Raw genomic sequence first — 21,994 nt, forward strand, 5'->3', positions numbered from 1 at the left:
TTATGCTCCTCTCTACAAGAAACCTCCTGAAGGAGCTGACATTATTTCTGAAGCCTAATCTTACCTCTTCACATAGAAACTGGATTCCCTGTGCCATACATCACTGATGTTGCTTTTGTTGAGGATCCCAGTGACTTCCCTGTTGCTGAATCCAGGGGTGACACTTCTGTCCTCAACTTGGAGAGTAGCATTAAAGGCAATTGAAAGTCTCTTAAAATTTTTTTCTTAATTTATTTTGATTGAAGTAGAGTTGATTTACAATGTGTCTTTTTCTGGTGTATAGTAAAGTGATTCGGTTATATTCTTTTTCATATTCCTTTCCACTATGGTTTATTACTGCCGAGGAACACAGGGGACCTCTAGAAGCCAGGAAAGGCAAGAGAACAGATTTTCTTCTGGAGCCTCCAAAAGGAACATAAGCCAGTTGACATCTTGATTTTAGATCAGTGAAACCCATTTTGGATTTCTGACCTTCAGAACTATAAGATAATAAATGTGTGTTGTTTTAAACCACTAAGTTTGTTGCAAATTGTTCCAGCAACCATGGAAAATGAATACATTTACTGAGACAGCTTCTTTTCTTCAAGTCTTGATTAATTTACCTCTTCCATAACTTCCATGGAAATGTAATTTTCTCATTCTATGATATCAGTTTCATATTAATTATAAGCTTTTCTAATTAGGCAAATATATATATATATATATATATATATATATATATATATATATATATATAATTTTTCTCCAACTGATAGTTCTTTCTCTGTGCCTTGTCAGAGTGTATGAATTTAATTTAAATTGTATCATTAGCTCTGGTGAAAATTCTTCTTTGGTGGAATTCCAAGCACAATGTTTGAGATGTTTTGGGGAGAGTCAGCATCCCCTTAGAATTCTGTCAGAGAAGTGGGAAAGCCCAAATGCATGCAAGCTCCCAGGATTGTAGGAGCTGAGTACGTTCAGTGAGGTCCAGAGACTATCCCTGCTTCTCGCAGACCTTCAAAGTGACCTTAAATAGATTTATATCAATTACTCAAAATTTTTCACATAGAGCTAGTGCCCAAACTGTTCTCCTGAGTTCTTTGAATGACTTGGCCCCATCCCTCTTCTTTAACAGAGGTGTTTCAAGCGCTCCCATAGACCCAACTTTAGGAAAGCTGTCTTTGACCACAGCTTGATTCTGAAACGTCTGTACCTGGCTAGTGTTTTTCATGAAATTGTAGTAAAAACACCAGATTTAAAGTCAGAATACTTTTGTTTAATTTGTGATTCTATTTACCAGCCTGTGCCAGAAAAGGGTCACAGAACCTCTCTAAGCCTGAGTTTCCTTATCTGTAAAATGAGGATAATATTTATCTCATAGAATTATTAGGCAGATAAAAGGAAGAGTGCACTTGAAAGCAGTAGATGTCCTGCATTTTAAAAATATATCCATATTCAGCAATGAAAAGGAACAAATTACTGATAGGCGACAAAATGGATGATATTCAAAAACACCATGTTAAGTGCCAGGAGCCAAAAAACACATGCCAGTATAATTCCATTTATATGACATTCCAGAAAAAACTAGACTGACATAAATTACATCAGTGGTTGTCAGGGGTTGGATGTAAGGGGGGAGAAGTGAAACGGGAGCTTTTTTGAGGTGAGAAAAACGTTCTGTATTCTTTTCCTTTGGTGGTTACACAACTATATCTGTCAGAACTCAGAAATGTACATCTCAAAAGGGTGAATTTTACTGTGAGTAAAAGATACAACAAACTTGAGTTAAAAAAAAAAAAATGAAGCACATATATAGCCTTTTGGGACAGGATCTTATGGACTGAGTGCTCAATCAACAAGTACTTTAGTCCAAAATTTTGACCTTAGTGCCATGTTGTTAACGTACGATTTTCTGCTAATACAGCGTGCTCACCTGTTTGCAGCTTTGAAGTTTTTTAAATTGGAAAGGTACTGAGCACTTCTTAAAAGGTCAATTGCCTTGTTTTAAGGAACAAGGGAAGTCACCAAAACGATAAGGCTGGGCTGGACTATTAACCTAAGAGCACATATTCTGGGAGGTGGGGTGGGGGTGGGGGTGGGGGTGGGGGTGGGGGTGGGGGTGGGGGTGGGGGTGGGGGTGGGGCGGCGGATTCCTGCTTCAGTTGCCAATCAGGAAAAGCAGTGCAAACCTACGATGTGTCAATAACGGATGTTATCTTGATTTGGAGGGAATTTCCAGCTCGATTGCTTAATATTGGTCGGACTTCTGTAGTTAAGGATGGCCTCACATTAGTTTAATTAAAAGGCTAAGGCGTGCGAGTCTCCGCGCAGGCTGGCAGGGACCGTCAGCACCCAGAGGAGGTCAGCTCCTTGGGTGCCCCGCCAACCCCCGCCCGGCAGGCGAACCCTTTCCTCATTGGCCACTGCACGGTCGTCTCGGGCGTCCATTGGCCGGCTCTGACGCCCGCCTCTATAAGAGGCGGGCAGCGCGAGGCTGCGCGCGGACCCAGCTCACAGCTAAGCTGCCCTCGAGGTGAGTGGGTTGGTGCCTTCCCGTCGGGATCAGGGACCACCGTCGAGGATCTGGGGGCTTTGGGCTGGCTCGGGGAGAGGCAGGATCATCCTCCGGGAGGTAAATGCTCGTGGAGAGCTGGGTCTGGGAAGTCGAAGTTGTGCTCCTGTGGTCACTCATTCTTCTCCCTTCCACCTACTCTCTTTGGGGCGAAAAGATACTATTTTTGAGGACCTCCTGAGTGCCAGAAATAGGCTCTTTACATGTCATCTGATTTCACCTCCCCATCAAACCCTGTGAAGCAGACATGTCTTGAATTTTACAGATGAGGAAACTGAGGTTGAGTTGAACCCAAGCGTGCATGATTCCTCTATGCTAGCAGAAACACGCGCTCTTCCTTCTCTTCCATGTCAAACGGCAACATCTCTTTTTTTCCTTCTACTCCTACAAAGGGAACCTTCCCTTAGACACTCCCAAAGAAAAGGGAGGCTCTGATGCAAAGCCTCTCAGCATCACATCTTATCACCTCCACCCCAACACGGGACTAAGAGCTCCAGTACGAGGTTGCGGCTAACAAAGAGGCATTGGACCTAGTAGTTCAGATCCTGTTAACAGTCGAGGTAAGAGTAATCTTGCCTCTGGCCATTTGGTTTACAGAGGTTTAAAATTAACTCCCCACTGATGCTCTACTCTAATTGACTTAGGGCAAAAAGACTAGAGTTGAACTTTCGAACCCAGTGAAAGTTTGCACCTGTCAATTAATTCTCAAAGAAGGATGGAATTCACTTATTTGGTTTAAAAGTAGAAGTGAGCACAGCTTAAAGTAACTATACATGGTTCTGTAAAGCTATAATCTGTGACCTATGAAGTTCACTGGAGTTCATTTGTAGATGTATTGTCAGATTATCTTCAGGCAGGGATGTATCTTCTATTACCATTTTGTTTGCTGGTACCTTTATTTCCTGAAATAATGTTTTCCACATTTTCATATTTTATTTTTTATTCCATCTTTACTTTCATCCTCATCCCCTTCCTCCATTCAGAAAAGAACATCAAGGTTCTCTGGAGGGTTCTCTTCTTTCACACCAGTCTTTCCAGAAGCTTTTAATTCTGTCTTCAAATAGCATCCATGCTTTCAAAATACTTATTTAATAGTGCTCTGTGCTTCCTAGATCATAGAAATTTAAGTTACACTGTTACTGATTAAACTGCTGCTGCTGCTGCTGTTAAGTAGCTTCAGTCCTGTCCAACTCTGTGTGACCCCATAGACGGCAGCCCACCAGGCTCCCCCGTCCCTGGGATTCTCAAGGCAAGAACACTGGAGTGGGCTGCCATTTCCTTCTCCAGTGCATGAAAGTGAAAAGTGAAAGTGAAGTCACTCAGTCGTGTCCGACTCTTAGCGACCCCATGGACTGCAGCCTACCAGGCTCCTCCATCCATGGGATTTTCCAGGCAGGAGTACTGGAGTGGGGTGCCATTGCCTTCTCCGACTGGTTAAACTAAATGGAGAAAACAGTCAGTGTAAACACCCTGACCTCTTCTATACCAAGGGCATGTTGGACTTCAGACCACCTTCTTGGTATGTGTCCATTATTTCACATGGCAGGTTCCTATATGCCAGTGTATCTTTAGTCCGGTCAGGAAAGGTGATAGGAGAATGGCTCACTGCCTCTCACAGAAAAGCGGAAAGTACCAGTTGGCACTGGCTTATTAGAGTGTTGCTTTCAAAGTAAAATATACACTTCTTCATGAGACACATGTCCAAACAAGTGTGACTCATTGGACACCTCATAAGCTTTTATCTTACTAGGCTAATATGGTGGGCTTTGCCCCTGAAGGAGTAAGAGGGGGTAGGCAGCCTGAAGGGGGAAAGAAAAAAAGTGACAAGGGGAAAATGTTGAGGTTCTGAAAGGGGTTTGGGAGTAACAATAAAGACAATAAAAATGCTTCATAAGTTCTATCAGGCCCAGATGTGGCCAAATTTTAGTAAAGGTCAGAGCCCTATGCTTTGAAGTTGATTTTGGGGTGGGAGCTGGGGAGTGGGGAGAACTCTTTTCTTCTAGTTTCTTAGCAGAAGTCCCTTTTGAGAAACTTCATTCTTATATTGACTTAACAAGAGGGATAGGAATATTTCCAAATCTCAGTATACAAAATGCCTTACCTGTCATAAATATTCAATTAATGTAGCCTTCACCTTCCTCTATCCCCACGCATTAGGCAACACTAGGTCCATTTCAGAACCAGGGAGAAAAGAAAGAATTATGAAGCCCAAAATGATGGATTAGCTATGACCATTAGTACCTTCTTACAGTGGCTCCTGCCACAGGAGGTTAAGGGTCAGTTTTGAAATGTGAAAGAAAATCTTGATACAGTTTGATATGAAGAGTTGCATTCTAAGCTCTGAGGGATTGTTGAAGGATGAACTATCAGGAGATCTGAAATTCTGTTGGTGTTACCACTGACTGGCAAAAACATCGTTTTTCTTTCCTGTTTTCTGTTCCTTGCTTGTTGTTAAAGTTTGCTTATATTATAAAAACAATGGTAGACCAGGAAATAACTTATATTTTCAGAATGCTGTTACTTCAGCATGTTACGGTGATAATATGAGGGAAAATGGGGACTCAGTAAATATAGACTTACCCAGTAAATTGTACTTTGGAGTCTTCATCTGTTTGTTTGCAAAAGAATTGCTAAATTATTCACTTGAGATTTGGAACTTAATACACTTAGGGGTTTCATAGCAAATAAACAAATAAAACCGAAAAACACCTTAAGACAAAAGAATACTTAAATTTTATGCCAATTTTTCCATGTGCTTTCTATGATAAGAAGTAGCTTTATAACTATCTTGTGAAATGCTTAATTCCCAGGGAAAGAAAAGTTTATAGCCAGGGAAGTTTAGAATATCAATTTTGTTATGTTTAACATTTTTTTTGAAAGACTGGAAAATGTGGGATGCACTTCCCATTGTTAGAGCTAATATTTACTAAGTACAGAGATCACATTGCCAACATCCGCTGGATCATGGAAAAAGCAAGAGAGTTCCAGAAAAACATCTATTTCTGCTTTATTGACTATGCCAAAGCCTTTGACTGTGTGGATCACAATCAACTGTGGAAAATTCTGAAAGAGATGGGAATACCAGACCACCTGATCTGCCTCCTGAGAAATTTGTATGCAGGTCAGGAAGCAACAGTTAGAACTGGACATGGAACAACAGACTGGTTCCAAATAGGAAAAGGAGTTCGTTAAGGCTGTATATTGTCACCATGCTTATTTAACTTATATGCAGAGTACATCATGAGAAACGCTGGACTGGAAGAAGCACAAGCTGGAATCAAGATTGCCGGGAGAAACGTCAGTAACCTCAGATATGCAGATGACACCACCTTTATGGCAGAAAGTGAAGAGGAACTAAAAAGCCTCTTGATGAAAGTGAAAGTGGAGAGTGAAAAATTTGGCTTAAAGTTCAACATTCAGAAAACGAAGATCATGGCATCTGGTCCCATCACTTCCTGGGAAATAGATGGGGAAACAGTGGAAACAGTGTCAGACTTTATTATTTTGGGCTCCAAAATCAACTGCAGATGGTGACTGCAGCCATGAAATTAAAAGACGCTTACTCCTTGGAAGGAAAGTTATGACCAACCTAGACAGCATATTCAAAAGCAGAGACATTACTTTGCCAACAAAGGTCCGTCTAGTCAAGGCTATGGTTTTTCCTGTGGTCATGTATGGATGTGAGAGTTGGACTGTGAAGAAGGCTGAGCACCAAAGAATTAATGCTTTTGAACTGTGGTGTTGGAGAAGACTCTTGAGAGTCCCTTGGACTGCAAGGAGATCCAACCAGTCCATTCTGAAGGAGATCAGCCCTGGGATTTCTTTGGAAGGAATGATGCTGAGGCTGAAACTCCAGTACTTTGGCCACCTCATGCGAAGAGTTGACTCATTGGAAAAGACCCTGATGCTGGGAGGGATTGGGGGCAGGAGGAGAAGGGGACGACAGAGGATGAGATGGCTGGATGGCATCACTGACTCAATGGACGTGAGTCTGAGTGAACTCTGGGAGTTGGTGATGGACAGGGAGGCCTGGCGTGCTGCGATTCATGGGGTCGCAAAGAGTCGGACACGACTGAGCGATTGCACTGAACTGAACTAGTTTAGGTCAGCATCTGTTCTAAGAGTTTCATGTATTATACTGCTTCTTCTTATAGCCACAAACTTGGGGCTAATTAGCCTCCATCCAATTTTGCATATAAGGAAATTAATGCACATAGAAATTATAACTTGTCTACATGGATTTGTAGTTGGATTTATTACAGAAATCTGCTTTATCATTTTATATCTCTCTTATTGTTGGCAGTTGTATACTATAGGACAAAGTCACCAATACTCTGTGAGAAAAAAAAAAAAAGTGCATGGTCTTTGAGTGATGGTTAGACACGTAAGAACTGTTTCCAAAAGTTTTCACATCTCTAAGAATGCAAATCTGAGACCATCCCTGAATTTTTAGCTCTAGAGCCACCAATTCAGAATTTCCTGTGTATAATTAAGCTTACCTTAAGAAATGGTCAGTTCCTTTGAAGCTGAAAATCCCTTTTTGGATGTCTTGCTTCCCATCCATAAATCTTTTCTGCTCAGAGACTTAGGGATGGGCCACAAACCATCTCCAACACCTTCAGAATCTCATGGGATATTGGTCACAGGGTTGGTAAGTAGGTGAGGTTTGGTGTGCTTCTCAGATATCATAGCTCGGATCTCAGTATACTGTTCTCTTCTGCCTATTTGTCCTTGCTGGAAAGTCTGTCTCTCCTCCTCCCCCTCATAATAAATCTGTGAATTCCTTTGAGGCAAATAGTCTTCTTTGTCTTTTTCATCTTTACTGCCCTAACACTGACTATAGTAATTCATTCATGTAAATGTGCTTGGGTTGAAATTTTATTTGTTTTACCACTAGTGATCATTTGAATCATAGAAAAAATCCACATTATCATTAAGTTTAACTGGCCATTTGGTTTTAAAGCATTTGACACAGAGATTGTCTTAGTTGCAGAGAATAAATTGACACAATTAGAAATATCTAAGCAGTTTTGATTTTAATCTCAATGATTTGATAAGTATTTGTTAAATTTTGAATTTTATATTTTTGGGTAACTGAAGTAGCTTAGTTTCTTCTCTGGGGAAAACACCAGAATACCAAGTCACATTATGTGTTTAAAATGTGTAAGCGAGTTTTGAATGCTGTGAGTCCTGATTAACTGTTCGGTTACTTTGCTGTATTAGAAAAGTTATGTAGTGTGCCCAAGGTCATACACTGACAAACGTTAGGCCAGTGATTAGATATTTCCTTCACTGTTTTGCAGTGTAAATAGTGGTTGAGAAGATGCCAAGGTAGATATCTAGTTCATCTGAGACATCAACTTTCAACTAGATCCTAGGAATTTTGCTCTACTTTTTGTGTTTCTGCACACTTTTAGGGTAATTCTTGTGAAAGCAGATACATACGTTAGCATTCACATTTTCATAGGCAGTTTTCAATATGTGTTCTTACATTTCTAGCTGTGTTACCATGGACAGGTTAGTTTCTCTAAGCTTCAGTTTTCTCATTTATAAAATGAATATAATTCCTATGTCTCTCCACCAAGATTTTTATGAGAATTATATGGGACAATATTAGTGCATGATATATATAGGCATTTGACAAGTATCAGTTTCCTTACCCATCTCTTGGGTTGTTTAAAATGGATGGAATCTTGTCATCATGGCATGGGAAATTCTTTATCTTCATACTCTCTGAACTTATATGTAGAAGTCCCTCAACTTAGTATCTGCCTGATAAATATTTTTTAAAACTAAATTTCAAAGGTATCAAAGACTGGATTCTGAAACAGAAAAGTGTACTCCATTGGCAAATTTAGTAGCAGACTATTGTTTATGACCATACAGTTGGAAATTCCTGAGCTTTATTTGGTACTTTATAACCTCTATCAAGCCAGATAGGGCTCTTAGGGTTACTTCTTATAAGGTGCCCCCAAATGTTACACAGTATGGGTTTTAAAAAGGGCATTATGGCCAAAAGAGAAAACTTACAAAGTTCTCTGGTCAGAAGGACAGAAATTCATGAAGCCCCTCATTTTGCATCAGCCTATAGAAAGCATTTCAAAGCCAAGAATTTAGCTTAATGGAAAATTACCTTGTCCTAACTTTTCTCATTTAGCCTTTCATCAGGCTGGTCATTGTATGGGTACCTGAGATGGGTATCTGGATGGGCATAGAAGATCAAGTCCAAACTCCTCTGCATTAACTGCACAGAGCCTTTTGAAGGATCTGACCTGCTTACCGTGCCTGCATGATCCCTCAGTGCGCTGAAATACTGGGTCACTTCCTGTTGTCTTTCACCTGTCACCTGTCATCTTTCACCTCCTCATGGGCTCTTTCCTCTCTTTTTCTTTAGGAGAGGAATTCAAACACATCTTCAGTGAAGCACCTCTAAATACATAGCGGAAAAATTAATCTAGCCACTGCCATCACTACCATCTGTGTTCTCTGCTACAGTGCTTATCCTTCACATTGTTCTTCTACTTAAGACTCATAGTTTCCTGAGGGTGGGGACCATGTCTGTCACCAGTCTTTCATTTATTTATTCATTCTGTGATATCTATTCGGTCCCTGTTATGTGCAGAGACTGTGCTGCTACTGCTACTGCTAAGTCGCTTCAGTCGTGTCCGACTCTGTGTGACCCCATAGACGGCAGCCCATCAGGCTCCCCCATCCCTGGGATTCTCCAGGCAAGAACACTAGAGTGGGTTGCCATTTCCTTCTCCAATGCATGAAAGTGAAAAGTGAAAGTGAACTCGCTCAGTCGTGTTTGACTCTTAGCGACCCCATGGACTGCAGCCCACCAGGCTCCTTTGTCCATGGGATTTTCCAGGCAAGAGTACTGGAGTGGAGTGCCATTGCCTTCTCCGTGAGACTGTGCTAGGTACTAACAATGGTGAATAAAAGCATATATGATCCCTGCCCCTCATGGAACTCATAGGCTAGTTGTAAATACAGAACAACCATATACACAGGTGAGCTACAGCTGCGCATGTGACTGTTGTTATGAATAGGAAGTGTCTGGTGCAATGAGAATCAACACTAGGGGTTGACTTGCGGAGGTCAGGGAAGGCTTCCACGAGTTCGTGAAGTTTGAACTGCGGGGGACTGGAACATAGTTTCTCTGGCTTTAAGCCCATGCTATCCTGTGATACCTGCTCCACAGGCTTGGAACAATGCATGCAAAGTGGCGAAAGGCAGTGAGATTGGTTATGTCAATGTTAAATGCCAGTTCCACTAGAATAATGATGTGAAACTGGGCAATTAGGAAGAATTAATAACCCAGAGAAAACCAATAACCATAAATCTTCAATATGCTCTTTTCATTTACTAATCTAAATCTTATTTCTCAATTGTGTATTTCTCAATTGAGAGTCACCAGTACAAAGTTACTGTACCCTACATCTATCTACTACACTATTCTCACCTTCCCCAACACACATACACACACATACACACATACACAAATATATATGTGTTTGTATAATCATATGGCACTTGTAGGCCAATACTAAAATGGCTTCAGGGCTCATGGCCTAGGGGATTCCACAGTCAGAGAGAAAGCAGATACTTACCTGGAACCAAAATTCTCTGGGCTAGCAGTTATCCATCTAGTCCACCTGTGTCCAGAGCTGTCCAGGCTCTTGAATTTACAAAAGAAATAAAAGACCCTATCCCTGTTCTGAAGGAGTTTACTGTCTTTTTAGAAGCCATGTATGAGTGACACTTTTGAGGAAAGCCATTCAAGACCCAGTATGACTACAGTTAACAAATGGTGAGATGTGGAGAAAAGGTAACCCTTCTGCACTGTTGCTGGGAATGTAAATTGGTGCAGCCACTATGGAAAACAGTATGGAAGTGCCGCAAAAAACTAAAAACAGAACTACTGTGTGATCCAGAAATCCCTCCTGGGCTTACACTCAAAGGAAATGAGAACACTACTTTGAAAAGATACACACACCCCAATATTCACAGTAGCACTATTTATAATAGCCAAGATACAGAGGCATATATATATGATTGAATGCAAAAGAAGGGGGCAGCAGAGGACGAGATGGTTGGATGGCATCATGCATTCAATGGACGTGAATTTGAGTAAACTCTGGGAGATAGTGAAGGACAGAGGAGCCTTGTGAGAGTTGGACATGATTTAGCAGCTGAACAACAATATATAAATATATATACACACGCAATGGAATATTAGCCATACAAAGAATGAAATTCTGCCATTTGCAGCAATATGGATGGACCCTGAGGGTATGATGCTTACTGAAATAAGTCAGAGAAAGACAAGTCCTGTATATTATCATTTACATGTGGAATCTAAAATATGAAACAAGTTAATGAAAATAACAGAAACAGGCTTACAGATATAGAGAACAACTGGCGGTTACCAGTGGGAGAGTAGAGGAGGAAGGGGCAAAATAGCATAGGAGATTAACAGTAAAAATTACTATCTATAAAATAAATAGGCTATAAGGATATATATATTATACAGCACAGAAAGTATAGTCAGTATTTTTTGATAACTTTAGATGGAATATAATCTATGAAAACATTGAATCACGTAAGTTGTACATCTGAAACTAAAAAAACAAGAAGGATCCAGTATAATAAAGTGCTAAAATTGTAGGGGGGGAGGAGGTAGGCTCTCATGGAGGAAGAGTGCTCAGTTCAGACCACAATAGTCAGGATGACTGCAAGAAGCCCACGGGCTTGAGTCACACCCCGAAAGCACTGGATTAGGAGAAAAAAAGAGAAGGAAACTGCCAACATGTATTGTATGCCTATTATATTCTGAGTACTATGCTAGGCTATCTTTTAGCTTATTTTGGTCTCATTATGGCCTTGCAAAGTGTATCTGTACATTCATGTTTTACAGATGAGGAAAACAAAACTTGGTTATTATTATCAAATATTGTCTGAGTTTCAAATATCTGTGTTATCAAACATTGCCTACATCACACAACTTTCTTTTTTAGGTCTTTCTATTTTCATACTTTGTTTTTAGAGAAGTACACCAAACTGATCATGATTGAAGACAATAAGGAAAACAAAGACCATTCCTTCGAAAGGGGAAGAGCAACTCTTATTTTTTCCTTAAAAAATGAAGTAGGAGGACTTATAAAAGCACTGAAAATCTTCCAGGTAAATACTCTCCATATTTTTGCATAAAACTTTTATGAAATGGGTCTATAAGATTATTTGTAAATTCATCATTGGTGGACTACAGAAATGTTTTAAGTATTTAAATTTCTAAAATATTGCTCAGTTCTATTAAGTGGGCAATCAGATCAGATCAGATCAGATCAGTTGCTCAGTCGTGTCCGACTCTTTGCGACCCCATGAATCGCAGCACGCCAGGCCTCCCTGTCCATCACCAACTCCTGGAGTTCACTCAGACTCACGTCCATCGAGTCAGTGATGCCATCCAGCCATCTCATCCTCTGTTGTCCCCTTCTCCTCCTGCCCCCAATCCCTCCCAGCATCAGGGTCTTTTCCAATGAGTCAACTCTTCACATGAGGTGGCCAAAGTACTGGAGTTTCAGCTTCAGCATCATTCCTTCCAAAGAAATCCCAGGGCTGATCTCCTTCAGAATGGACTGGTTGGATCTCCTTGCAGTCCAAGGGACTCTCAAGAGTCTTCTCCAACTCCACAGTTCAAAAGCATCAATTCTTTGGCGCTCAGCCTTCTTCACCGTCGAACTCTCACATCCATACATGACCACAGGAAAAACCATAGCCTTGACTAGATGGACCTTTGTTGGCAAAGTAAATGGATACAAACAATTTATAGAAACAATTTGTTATTTAAGTAATAAAGAAGTGGGGAAAGAAAGATTTACTTCATAGATTCTGAAGAAGCAAATTTTAATTTTAGCTAAATGAATATTCAGATTTTAATGATATCCTTGACATTAATATGTTAAATTATATTTTTATACAGCAAAATAGCAAGGATTCTACAATTATACTACTCCCTACTGTCAGAGCTTCAGTGCATTTGGCACTTAACTACACCTTTGGTGTGAAGGAAAATTGATGTGATGTGTAGGGAAACAATCTGGCAATAAGTATTGTGAGTCTTAAAGTGTTCACACATTTTGGCCCAGTAGTTTTACTTTCATAAATCTGTCTTAAGGAAATTGGGTCAACCAGTTGGGACATGAATATTTACTGAGTGCTAAGTGCACAGTGCCCTGCTGGATACAGAGATGTGGGCTGGAGCCGAGCAGACCCAGTGTCCGTCTCACAGAGATGTGGACTGGAGCCAAGCAGACCCAGTGCCCATCCTCACAGTGCACACAAGCCAGTGCAGAACACAAACACTGGACAGTTATGTTAGAGAAACGATTGTCGTTGTTGTCTAGTCACTAAGTTGTGTTTGACTCTTCTGTGACCCCATGAGTCCATGTAGCCTGCCAGGCTCCTCTCCCAGGCAAGAATACTGGCGTGGGTTGCCTTTCCCTTCTCCAGGGGATCTTACTGACCCAGGGATTGAACTCGTGATCTCTGCATTAGCCGGCAGATTCCTATCCACTGAGCTTCGCTGGTGGCTCAGATGGTAAAGAATCTGTCTGCAGGGCAGGAGACCCAGGTTTGACTTTCACTTTTTTCACTTTTTCAACCTATAGGGGGCAACCATTTTCAACTCTTTTAACTATATTGTATAGTATTAACTTCCATATTTACAAACAATATGTGTATTCGGCTGCTATTTCTTGATTTTTCCCTTTGTAGATATTACCTATTGGTTTCCTCCAGTGGAAGTAAACATTTAGCTTCCTTGGCACAACTCCCTTTTGCAGAGGCCTCCTCGACTTCCCTTTCCCGCACCTTCCCAGTGTAGTTATGCCCCAATTTTTGGCTATATCAGTCTTTAGTGTTTTCATTATTAAGATTATGTAAATCTTGCTCAGAGAAAAGCCATATTATCCATTATTCTGACTTTTTATTTCTTTATGTACCTGGTTCAATATTACAACATAGTGTTTAAGGGCATAGACTGTGGATTTGGACAGCCTGACTTTGAATTCCAGCTTGAACACTTACTAACTGTGTACCTTTGGGTAAACTGCTTAACCTCTCTGTGCCTCTGTTTCTGTAATTGAAATATCTGATAGGGAATGTCTCATTTATTGCTTTAACTTTACTGGAATTTTCTTGGATCTTCTTGACTAAATTTTTCTCCTGGATGGACTTTTAAATTGTTTGATTATATTTCCTTGCCATATTCCATCAATGTTTTGATTTTAATAGCATTCAATTTTAGATTGATTTAGGAAGTATTGAAATTTTGTGTCTTTTTCTCCAAAAACATAATGTATAGCTTTACATTTGTTCAAGTAATCATTCAAAAAAATTTATGAATGCATTCTTATTATAAAATTTGTAAGAAATAGATTCAGTGAAACTCTTCTTTGCTCCTGATCAGCTCCAGTATTTGTAGCTCACTGTCTTCTATGGGTTCCATGATAGATTGTACATTGCAGGATGAACCCTGCCTATTCCAGTTCCCAACATCCCTGACACTCACTCTCTATTGTTATTTATCAAGTTCATGTTCCCTGATAATTATCTCATCCCTACTTTTACTCATACAAGTCCCTCTTGTTTGGAATCCCACTTCTCCGCTTCTGTTTATTAAGACTCGCCTCAGTTCCTATCTACTTCATAGAAGCTTCTACTTTGTCTAGCTCATGATGCTTTTTCCCTTTGTTGAACATCTTCTGCACCTGAAGCCAAACTATTTGTATTTTCATAGTCTTTCAGGCTCCATAGGTGGCGCTAGTGGTAAAGAATCCACCTGCCAATGCAGGAGACATAAGAAATGAAGGTTTGATCCCTGGGTCGGGAAGATCCTCTGGAGTAGGAAATGGCAACCTGCTCCAGTATTCTTGCCTGGAAAATTCCATGGACAGAGGAGGATCCTGGCGGGCTACAGTCCACGGAGCCACAAAAAGTTGGACATGACTGAGCGCGTGCATGCGTGCACACACACACACACACACACACACACACACTTAGTCTTTCATGTGTTAGCCAACTAGATTGTCAACTTCTTGTATGTCTTGTCTTTCTTCATATACTTCACTGCCCTTACCTGGCTACACAGGTGTTCGTGCAGTTAATTTAGATTCGACATGTTAGTATTGGAAGGCATCTATTCTTTCTCATTTTTTAGATGTTGGGCGATTGGTTCTTATGTTTCATGGTTATGTCACCAGGGTTTTCCCTCAGCACCCAAATTGGTAACAGAAGATACCCTCCCCTAGCAGGTTTACACATATGGCACCCACAGCTCAGGATGGCATGGGAAGACATCAGAAGAAGCAATCTGATTCAGCTGGTTACTTGAGTTTGTAGTCTAGGAGACTGGAGGTATTAAACATTTTGTGTTCAAACTGTTCATCTAGTTTTAGTAAATGGATTTTTTCAAAGGAAACTTTTCTTTCTGAAGGACTAGACACCAAGATAACTTTTTTAAAAAGCTAGCCTTTATTTGTGAGAATTTTCAAAGAGTTCTTTTCATCTAGAAGACTAGGTCTTTTGATTTGAATGCTAATCAGTTGTGGAAATCTGGGGGACTCCCTGGTGGGTGTTCATTTCATTTATTAGTTTCTGGAGGGTGAGATGAATTTTTCAAACTGAAAAAAAGTACCTAAAATTTAGGAGGAATTTTTTTACTGTTGGCAGCACTAAAAATGGACTTTCCGCCTGTTGGCTACTATGACAAATGATGAGATTGATTTTTAGCGGTAATGAAAGTAATTCACTCAGAGACTATAACCATTTGAGGCAGTCATGGATGCTCTTCATCTTCTTCTTTCCACAGGAGAAGCATGTGAACCTGTTACACATCGAGTCCCGAAAATCAAAGAGAAGAAGCTCAGAATTTGAGATTTTTGTTGACTGTGATATCAGTAGAGAACAACTGAATGATATTTTTCATCTGTTGAAGTCTCATTCTAATATACTCTCTGTGAATCTACCAGATAATTTTACTGTGAAGGAAGTCGGTAAGTTGAAAGGTGAAAATGCTACTCAGATGATTAAGTGCATCATATATGTGTCTGATCTTATGTTTATCTTAAAGGCATGAAAGTAAAAATCAAACACTGTCTCTTCAAATTGCTTACAATCTGATAATAAAGAAGATACAAAATGTAACTGCTCAAGGTGCTAAAGAAAAATTATAAAGCAACATTTTATCAAAGGTGAGAGAAGTGAAAAGGAAACCTTGAGTATGGTAAAGAATTCAGAATAGTTAGAAATCCATTTAGTTATCTCAATTTTTAAATTGTCAGGCATTTCTTGGTTTTACAAGTCTCAAATTCACAATCTCTGAGCACTTAATAACTCTTACAGGGCAGATTCTTAGCAGATATTAAATGGATATTTAAATTTGCTGAAACTGTTGACAATTACTGATGACTATGATATGAAATATTTTATATGTGAAATACAACATTCTTCCTTGCTCTCACTTCCACCAAAACCAAATGGAAAAGCAGTAAAGCCCTGTATGTTTTCAGATGCTCAGTAGCGAGGATAAAGTCTAAAATCTCTATTGTGAAAAAATCCTTGTAGTTTACTTAGGGCAAAACACAAGCAAATAAACCAGTCACATTTTGTATATGGTACTCAATTTTAAATAATCCCTTCAGATTATGTCACAAGATTGGGGGTGTAATAAACGCTGATATTCATCTGTTAATGTATTTGTATGGCTATGTGTGCTAAGTCGCTTCAGTCGTGTCCAACTATTTGTGACCCCACGGACTATAGCCCGACAGGCTCCTCTGTTCATGGAGTTCTCCAGGCAAGAATACTGGAGCGGGTTGCCATTCTCTTCTCCAGGGGATCTTCCTGACCCAGGGATCGAACCTGTGTCCCCTGTATTGGCAGGCAGATTCTTTACTTGGGAAGCCCTGGACTTTGGTTACCTCATCTATAAAATGATAAGTTTTATAGAGGCTAAATTGTTCAGTTGATATTTAGGGAACAGTAGCTTGTGTCAGATATTTCTACTAAGAAATGGGGATATAAAAAAATAATCTTACCCTAGAGTCATTCCAATTCTTTTCTGTAAGACAGCCATATACGGTTTCATTACAGTAAAACATGGTAAAAGCTTTTGGAGAATTAGAATCATAGTCCCGAGAACCCAGAAGATAGAGAATTAGCGCCACCTACAGGGTCAGGGAGGAGAAGGCAATGGCAACCCACTCCAGTACTCTTACCTGGAAAATCCCATGGGTGGAGGAGCCGGGTGGGCTGCGGTCTATGGGGTCGCACGGAGTCGGACACGACTGAAGCAACTTAGCAGCAGCAGGAGCAGCACAGGGTCAGGGAAGGCTTATTTGATTTGGGTCTTGAAGGAGAAGGATATTCTCAGGAAAACTGAAAATGAGGTGGAGCAGGACTGGGAGTGGAATAGGTATTCCAGGGAGAAGAGCTTTAGGAAGACTTACATATATGAGGGATGGCAAGAAGATCAAAGTGGCAAAGACATATATGATCTCTGCTGCTGCTGCTGCTGCTAAGTCGCTTCAGTCGTGTCCAACTCTGTGCGACCCCATAGATGGCAGCCCACCAGGCTCCCCCGACCCTGGGATTCTCCAGTCAAGAACACTGGAGTGGGTTGCCATTTCCTTCTCCAATGCATGAAAGTGAAAAATGAAAGTGAAGTCGCTCAGTCATGTCCGACCCTTAGCGACCCCATGGACTGCAGCCTACTAGGCTCCTCTGCCCATGGGATTTTCCAGGCAAGAGTACTGGAGTGGGGTGCCATATTATCTCTAGGATACTTCCAATCAACAAAAATAAACATTCAGTGAAAGTGAAAGTTGCTTAGTCCTGTCAGACTCTTTGCAACCCCATGGACTATACAGTCCATGGAATTCTCCAGGTCAGAATACTGGAGTGGACAGACTTTTCCTTCTCCAGGGGATCTTCCCAACCCAAGTATCAAACCCAGGTCTCCCGCATTGGAGGCAGATTCTTTACCAGCTGAGCCACACATTCAGAGTTTTTAATAATTTAAAAGCATTTACATTTAAAGACATTCAGAGTTTTAAACATTTAAATTTAAAAACGAGTTTTTAATAAATTTGCACCTTGATCTGTAAAATTCATCCTTATCTACTTTTTAAGGATAGCTAAAGTTGTAGCTTAAACTGTTTTGAACTTTTGGTCTGTGACTAAAATACATAATTTCTCCAAGACTTAGGAAGTTAAGGCTCAAAACATTTTTAAATTCAAAAATTTTGAATAAGATGTATTTATTAGAACTAGAACAACTTACTTGTTTACATTTTGCCTCAAAGTACAAGCTAAAATAAAAAATCTCATCCAAATGCATTTGTGACTTCCTTAATTTCTTCTTTCTTATTGCCTAATTTAAGAGGATCTCTTCAACTGTTAGTGGTTTTTGTATTTTGCAGGTATGGAAACTGTTCCTTGGTTTCCAAAGAAGATTTCTGACCTGGACCATTGTGCCAACAGAGTTCTGATGTATGGATCTGAACTGGATGCTGACCATCCTGTAAGTTTTTAAAATATAAAATATAAAAATATAATATTTTCATGAAAATAATTTAAAACAAACTAAAAAGTTAAGGATATTATTTTTCTTTTTTAGAGAAAGTGCTTATTCTAGACTAAATAAGGATCTCGATTAATCTGAGTTTCAGGAAGTGTTATTAGACCTTCATGTTGGTGGACTTGATACCAAGTGACTGAAGAGCGTCCAATTTCATTGGCTCCAAAATATCTGTCCCATGTCTGGAATTCTTAAAATTGAGAGCTCTTCCAAGAATTACGCTACAGTTAAGACTGTGTCTGCAGTTTCTATTAAAATGTGATACAGTACAGGCGTGAGTTGGAGCATTACTAAGTCTGGAGCAGTAGGACTTCTTATGGACATCTAGGATCCTAGGAGGGGAGGAGAAGAGCAAGTCTGCATTAGAGTTGTACAGGCCAGGGATTTAATCTAGCTTCTATCACTCATTAGCTGTGTAAATGTGACCGTGTACTGCTTTAGACAGCCCCCAGCTGATCAGTGAATTTATAATAATATCTTATCAAGTATTGGAATTAATAAATTCCTGTAACTGCCCTTGGGGAGCTACAGTCTAGCTGCAAAAGTAAATCATGTATATATAAACACACATATAAGATTTAAATATGAAAAGTGTGCTAAGTGGCATGCAAAGGCTGTTTTGATATGTACACAAGGGAGGGAACACTTCTAGCTGAAGAGATCAGAGAAAGGCAACCTGTTAACTTTGCCTTAGAGAATTTGGGCAGGAAAGAGATGGAGAGAAAGGAAAATTCATTGCAAAATGAGCGAAGATTCAAAGGTAAGAAAATCTGGGGCATGTTTACAGAAAGGGGAAAAGGGTGTAAATCAGTTTTACTGACCTACTACCAAGGCCTGCTGACTTTCACCTCCTAAATACTTCTTAAATTTGTTCCTTGTTTATTCTCACTGTATCCCTTAACTGATCCCTTAACTGGTTTCCCTGTCTTCATCCTTGCCACCTCCATCCTGTCCTCCTTATAGTCACAAGAATGATCTAAAGCCTGAGTGTCACAATTACCCATCTTGTGCGTAAATACAGATCTAAGAGAATTGAAAACATAAGTCCATGCGAAAACTTGTAAATGGATATTCATGAAAGCATTATTCATAGTAGCAAAAAGGTAGAAACAACCCAAATATCCATCATGATGAATGGATAACTTAAGCATGGTATGTCCCCAAAATGAAATAATAATGGCCATGAGGCTTCCCTGGTGGCTCAGATGGTAAAGCCTGCAATGTGGGTGACCCAGGTTTGATCCCTGGGTTGGGAAGATCTTCTGGAGAAGGAAATGGCAACCCACTCTAGTATCCTTGCCTGAAAAATCCCATGGACAGAGGAGCCTGGTATGCTACAGTCCACAGGGTTGCAAACAGTGGGATACAACTGAGCGACTTCACTTTCCTTTTAATGGCCATAAAAAAGCGTGAAACACTCAACATGCTACAGCATGGGTGAAGAACTTTGAAATCTCTGTCATAGTGAAAGAAAAGCCCTTCACAAAAGGCCATATATTGTGTGGTTTCTTTTATATACAATGTCCAGAACAGGCACATTCCTAGCAATAGGAAGTAGATTAGTGACTTTCAGGGCTGGGGATGAGGGAAAATGAGAATAGTCTGCAAATGAGTAGGGTGTTTCTTTTTGGGGTGATAAAGTGTTCTGGAATCATGGTGGAGGTGGTTGCACAATATCCTAAAACCCACTAAATTATACACTTTAAAATGTCAATTTTAAAGTATGTGATTTTACATCTTGATAAAGTTATTATTAAAAAAAAAAAAAAACCAATGGCTTCCAATTACCCCAAGACTAAAATCCAGGCGGTCAAACAGACCTTTGTTAGCAGGCCTGTAACTAGTCTTCACCGCGCTCCACGCTCTCCAGACTTCAGCAGTGTTGGATTGTGTATGTTTCCCAGGCACAACATGCTATTATTTCTGCGTTGCCCTTGGTGCTGTGCTTCCTGTCCTACACCTAGCTCTCTCAGCTCCTCTTTTGAGACTTACCTTAGGAGTCAGCGCCGGGGACCCTTTCCTTACCCACACTGTCATCTTCACATACTTTGGATTCGAGTTTCTCTTGTGAGTTCGAGTGGTATTTGTGCCTGTCTCTAACAAGCCATTTATCATATGCTTCAAAATCATTGGTTAACATAAACTCCTTGAAGACCTGGATTGTGCTGTGTTTTTCTGAATCTTAGCACAAGGCCAGGGGCATAGTAGGGACTTGTAAATCTATGTTAAACATACAAGTCTCATTCTTTCCTTTCAAGTGTCCTCCCCTTCTTTCCTATTTTGTATTGTTGATTATTTCCTCCTGAGACTTGCTGTTTGATGCCTTATTTTGCCTATTGTTTTTATTAAATATCTTTTATAGGTATAAATTCTAATGTTACTATTTTGTCTGTTTTTATTATCATTATTTGCTTCTGCAAATGATTAATATGTCAGCATTTTGCAATAAACTCTGAGGCTAGATTCAGCTGCCATAATATCAAGTATTAGTAATTACTACTTTGTTATTAATTACTGTATAGGAAAATATAATTGAAGATGTAGTCAGACAATTAAGAAAAAAATCTCGCCCTTGGAAAACAATGTACTTTAACTAGGGTGATACTTTTCTTCTTCCTCAAACTATTTTATTTTTGTAGCAACTGTAGTATTTTTATATCCATAGTATCTTTTATCTTTGTAGTCACTATCATATAAAGCTGTCATATAACATTGACTTTAAAATGATCATAAACTTCTAAACAGTGCTTGCTCAAAATAAGTTATACAGCCCTTCTTTATAGTCACTCGCATAATAATGAAATGTTTTCTAAATTATTTGTCAAGTATATTTTAGAATGGATATTTAAAACCTTTTCTTTAATTATTAGGGCTTCAAAGACAACGTCTACCGTAAAAGACGAAAGTATTTTGCAGATTTGGCTATGAACTATAAACAGTAAGTGTACTATAAAAATAACTTAAAACTTTGAAATAATGAAATAAATGGCATAAATTATGCTCATATAGTAAATAGAAAATAAAATATATGCTGTTTATTGGATGCTAATTCAAAATGACTTCTTCTCTTTATCTCATTAGTGGAGACCCCATTCCTAGGGTTGAATTCACTGAAGAAGAGATTAGGACCTGGGGAACTGTGTTCCGAGAGCTCAACAAACTTTACCCAACCCATGCCTGCAGAGAGTATCTCAAAAACTTACCTTTGCTTTCTAAATACTGTGGATACCGGGAAGATAATATTCCACAATTGGAAGATGTCTCAAACTTTTTAAAAGGTAATGAGCTAATTAATTTTTTTTAGCTTTTATTTATTTTTATTTACTTTTTTAAAATTAATTTTTATTGTAGTATAGTTGCTTTATGATGTTACTAGTTTCTGCTGTACAGAAAAGTGAATCAGCTGTACCATATCCATATATCGCCTCTGTTACGGGTCTCCTTCCTATTTTAGCTTTTATTTATTTATTTATTTTTTTTGTTGAGTATGTTTTTCTTTTTTTAAATTTTATTTTTAAACTTTACAAATTGTATTAGTTTTGCCAAATATCAAAATGAATCCGCCACAGGTATACATGTGTTCCCCATCCTGAACCCTCCTCCCTCCTCCCTCCCCATACCATCCCTCTGGGTCATTCCAGTGCACTAGCCCCAAGCATCCAGTATCGTGCATCGAACCTGGACTGGCAACTCATTTCATACATGATATTATACATGTTTCAATGCCATTCTCCCAAATCTTCCCACCCTCTCCCTCTGCAACAGAGTCCATAAGACTGTTCTATACATCAGTGTCTCTT

At 39.6% G+C, this 21,994-nt stretch overlaps 1 protein-coding gene across 4 annotated transcripts in view; it reads left to right on the plus strand.

Annotated features, from left to right (window-relative positions):
- The first annotated feature begins 2,385 nt into the window (after window positions 1-2,385).
- The window catches only part of TPH1 (tryptophan hydroxylase 1), a 34,423-nt gene continuing 14,814 nt past the window's right edge, over window positions 2,386-21,994 (plus strand). The window contains exons 1-6 of one of the 4 annotated variants that reach the window (XM_019975749.2): window positions 2,386-2,512; window positions 11,601-11,737; window positions 15,426-15,609; window positions 18,037-18,137; window positions 21,065-21,132; window positions 21,276-21,472. In XM_019975749.2, coding sequence (XP_019831308.1) covers window positions 11,621-11,737; window positions 15,426-15,609; window positions 18,037-18,137; window positions 21,065-21,132; window positions 21,276-21,472 — 667 coding nt within the window. In that variant the 5' untranslated portion in view covers window positions 2,386-2,512; window positions 11,601-11,620. Of the gene's footprint in view, window positions 2,513-10,296; window positions 10,365-11,571; window positions 11,738-15,425; window positions 15,610-18,036; window positions 18,138-21,064; window positions 21,133-21,275; window positions 21,473-21,994 lie in introns of those variants that run through there. The other 3 variants (XM_019975748.2, XM_019975747.2, XM_019975750.2) reach the window with 3 other exon arrangements.

Source organism: Bos indicus, chromosome 15 (assembly GCF_029378745.1).
Source record: "Bos indicus isolate NIAB-ARS_2022 breed Sahiwal x Tharparkar chromosome 15, NIAB-ARS_B.indTharparkar_mat_pri_1.0, whole genome shotgun sequence".
Lineage (NCBI taxonomy): Eukaryota > Metazoa > Chordata > Mammalia > Artiodactyla > Bovidae > Bos > Bos indicus.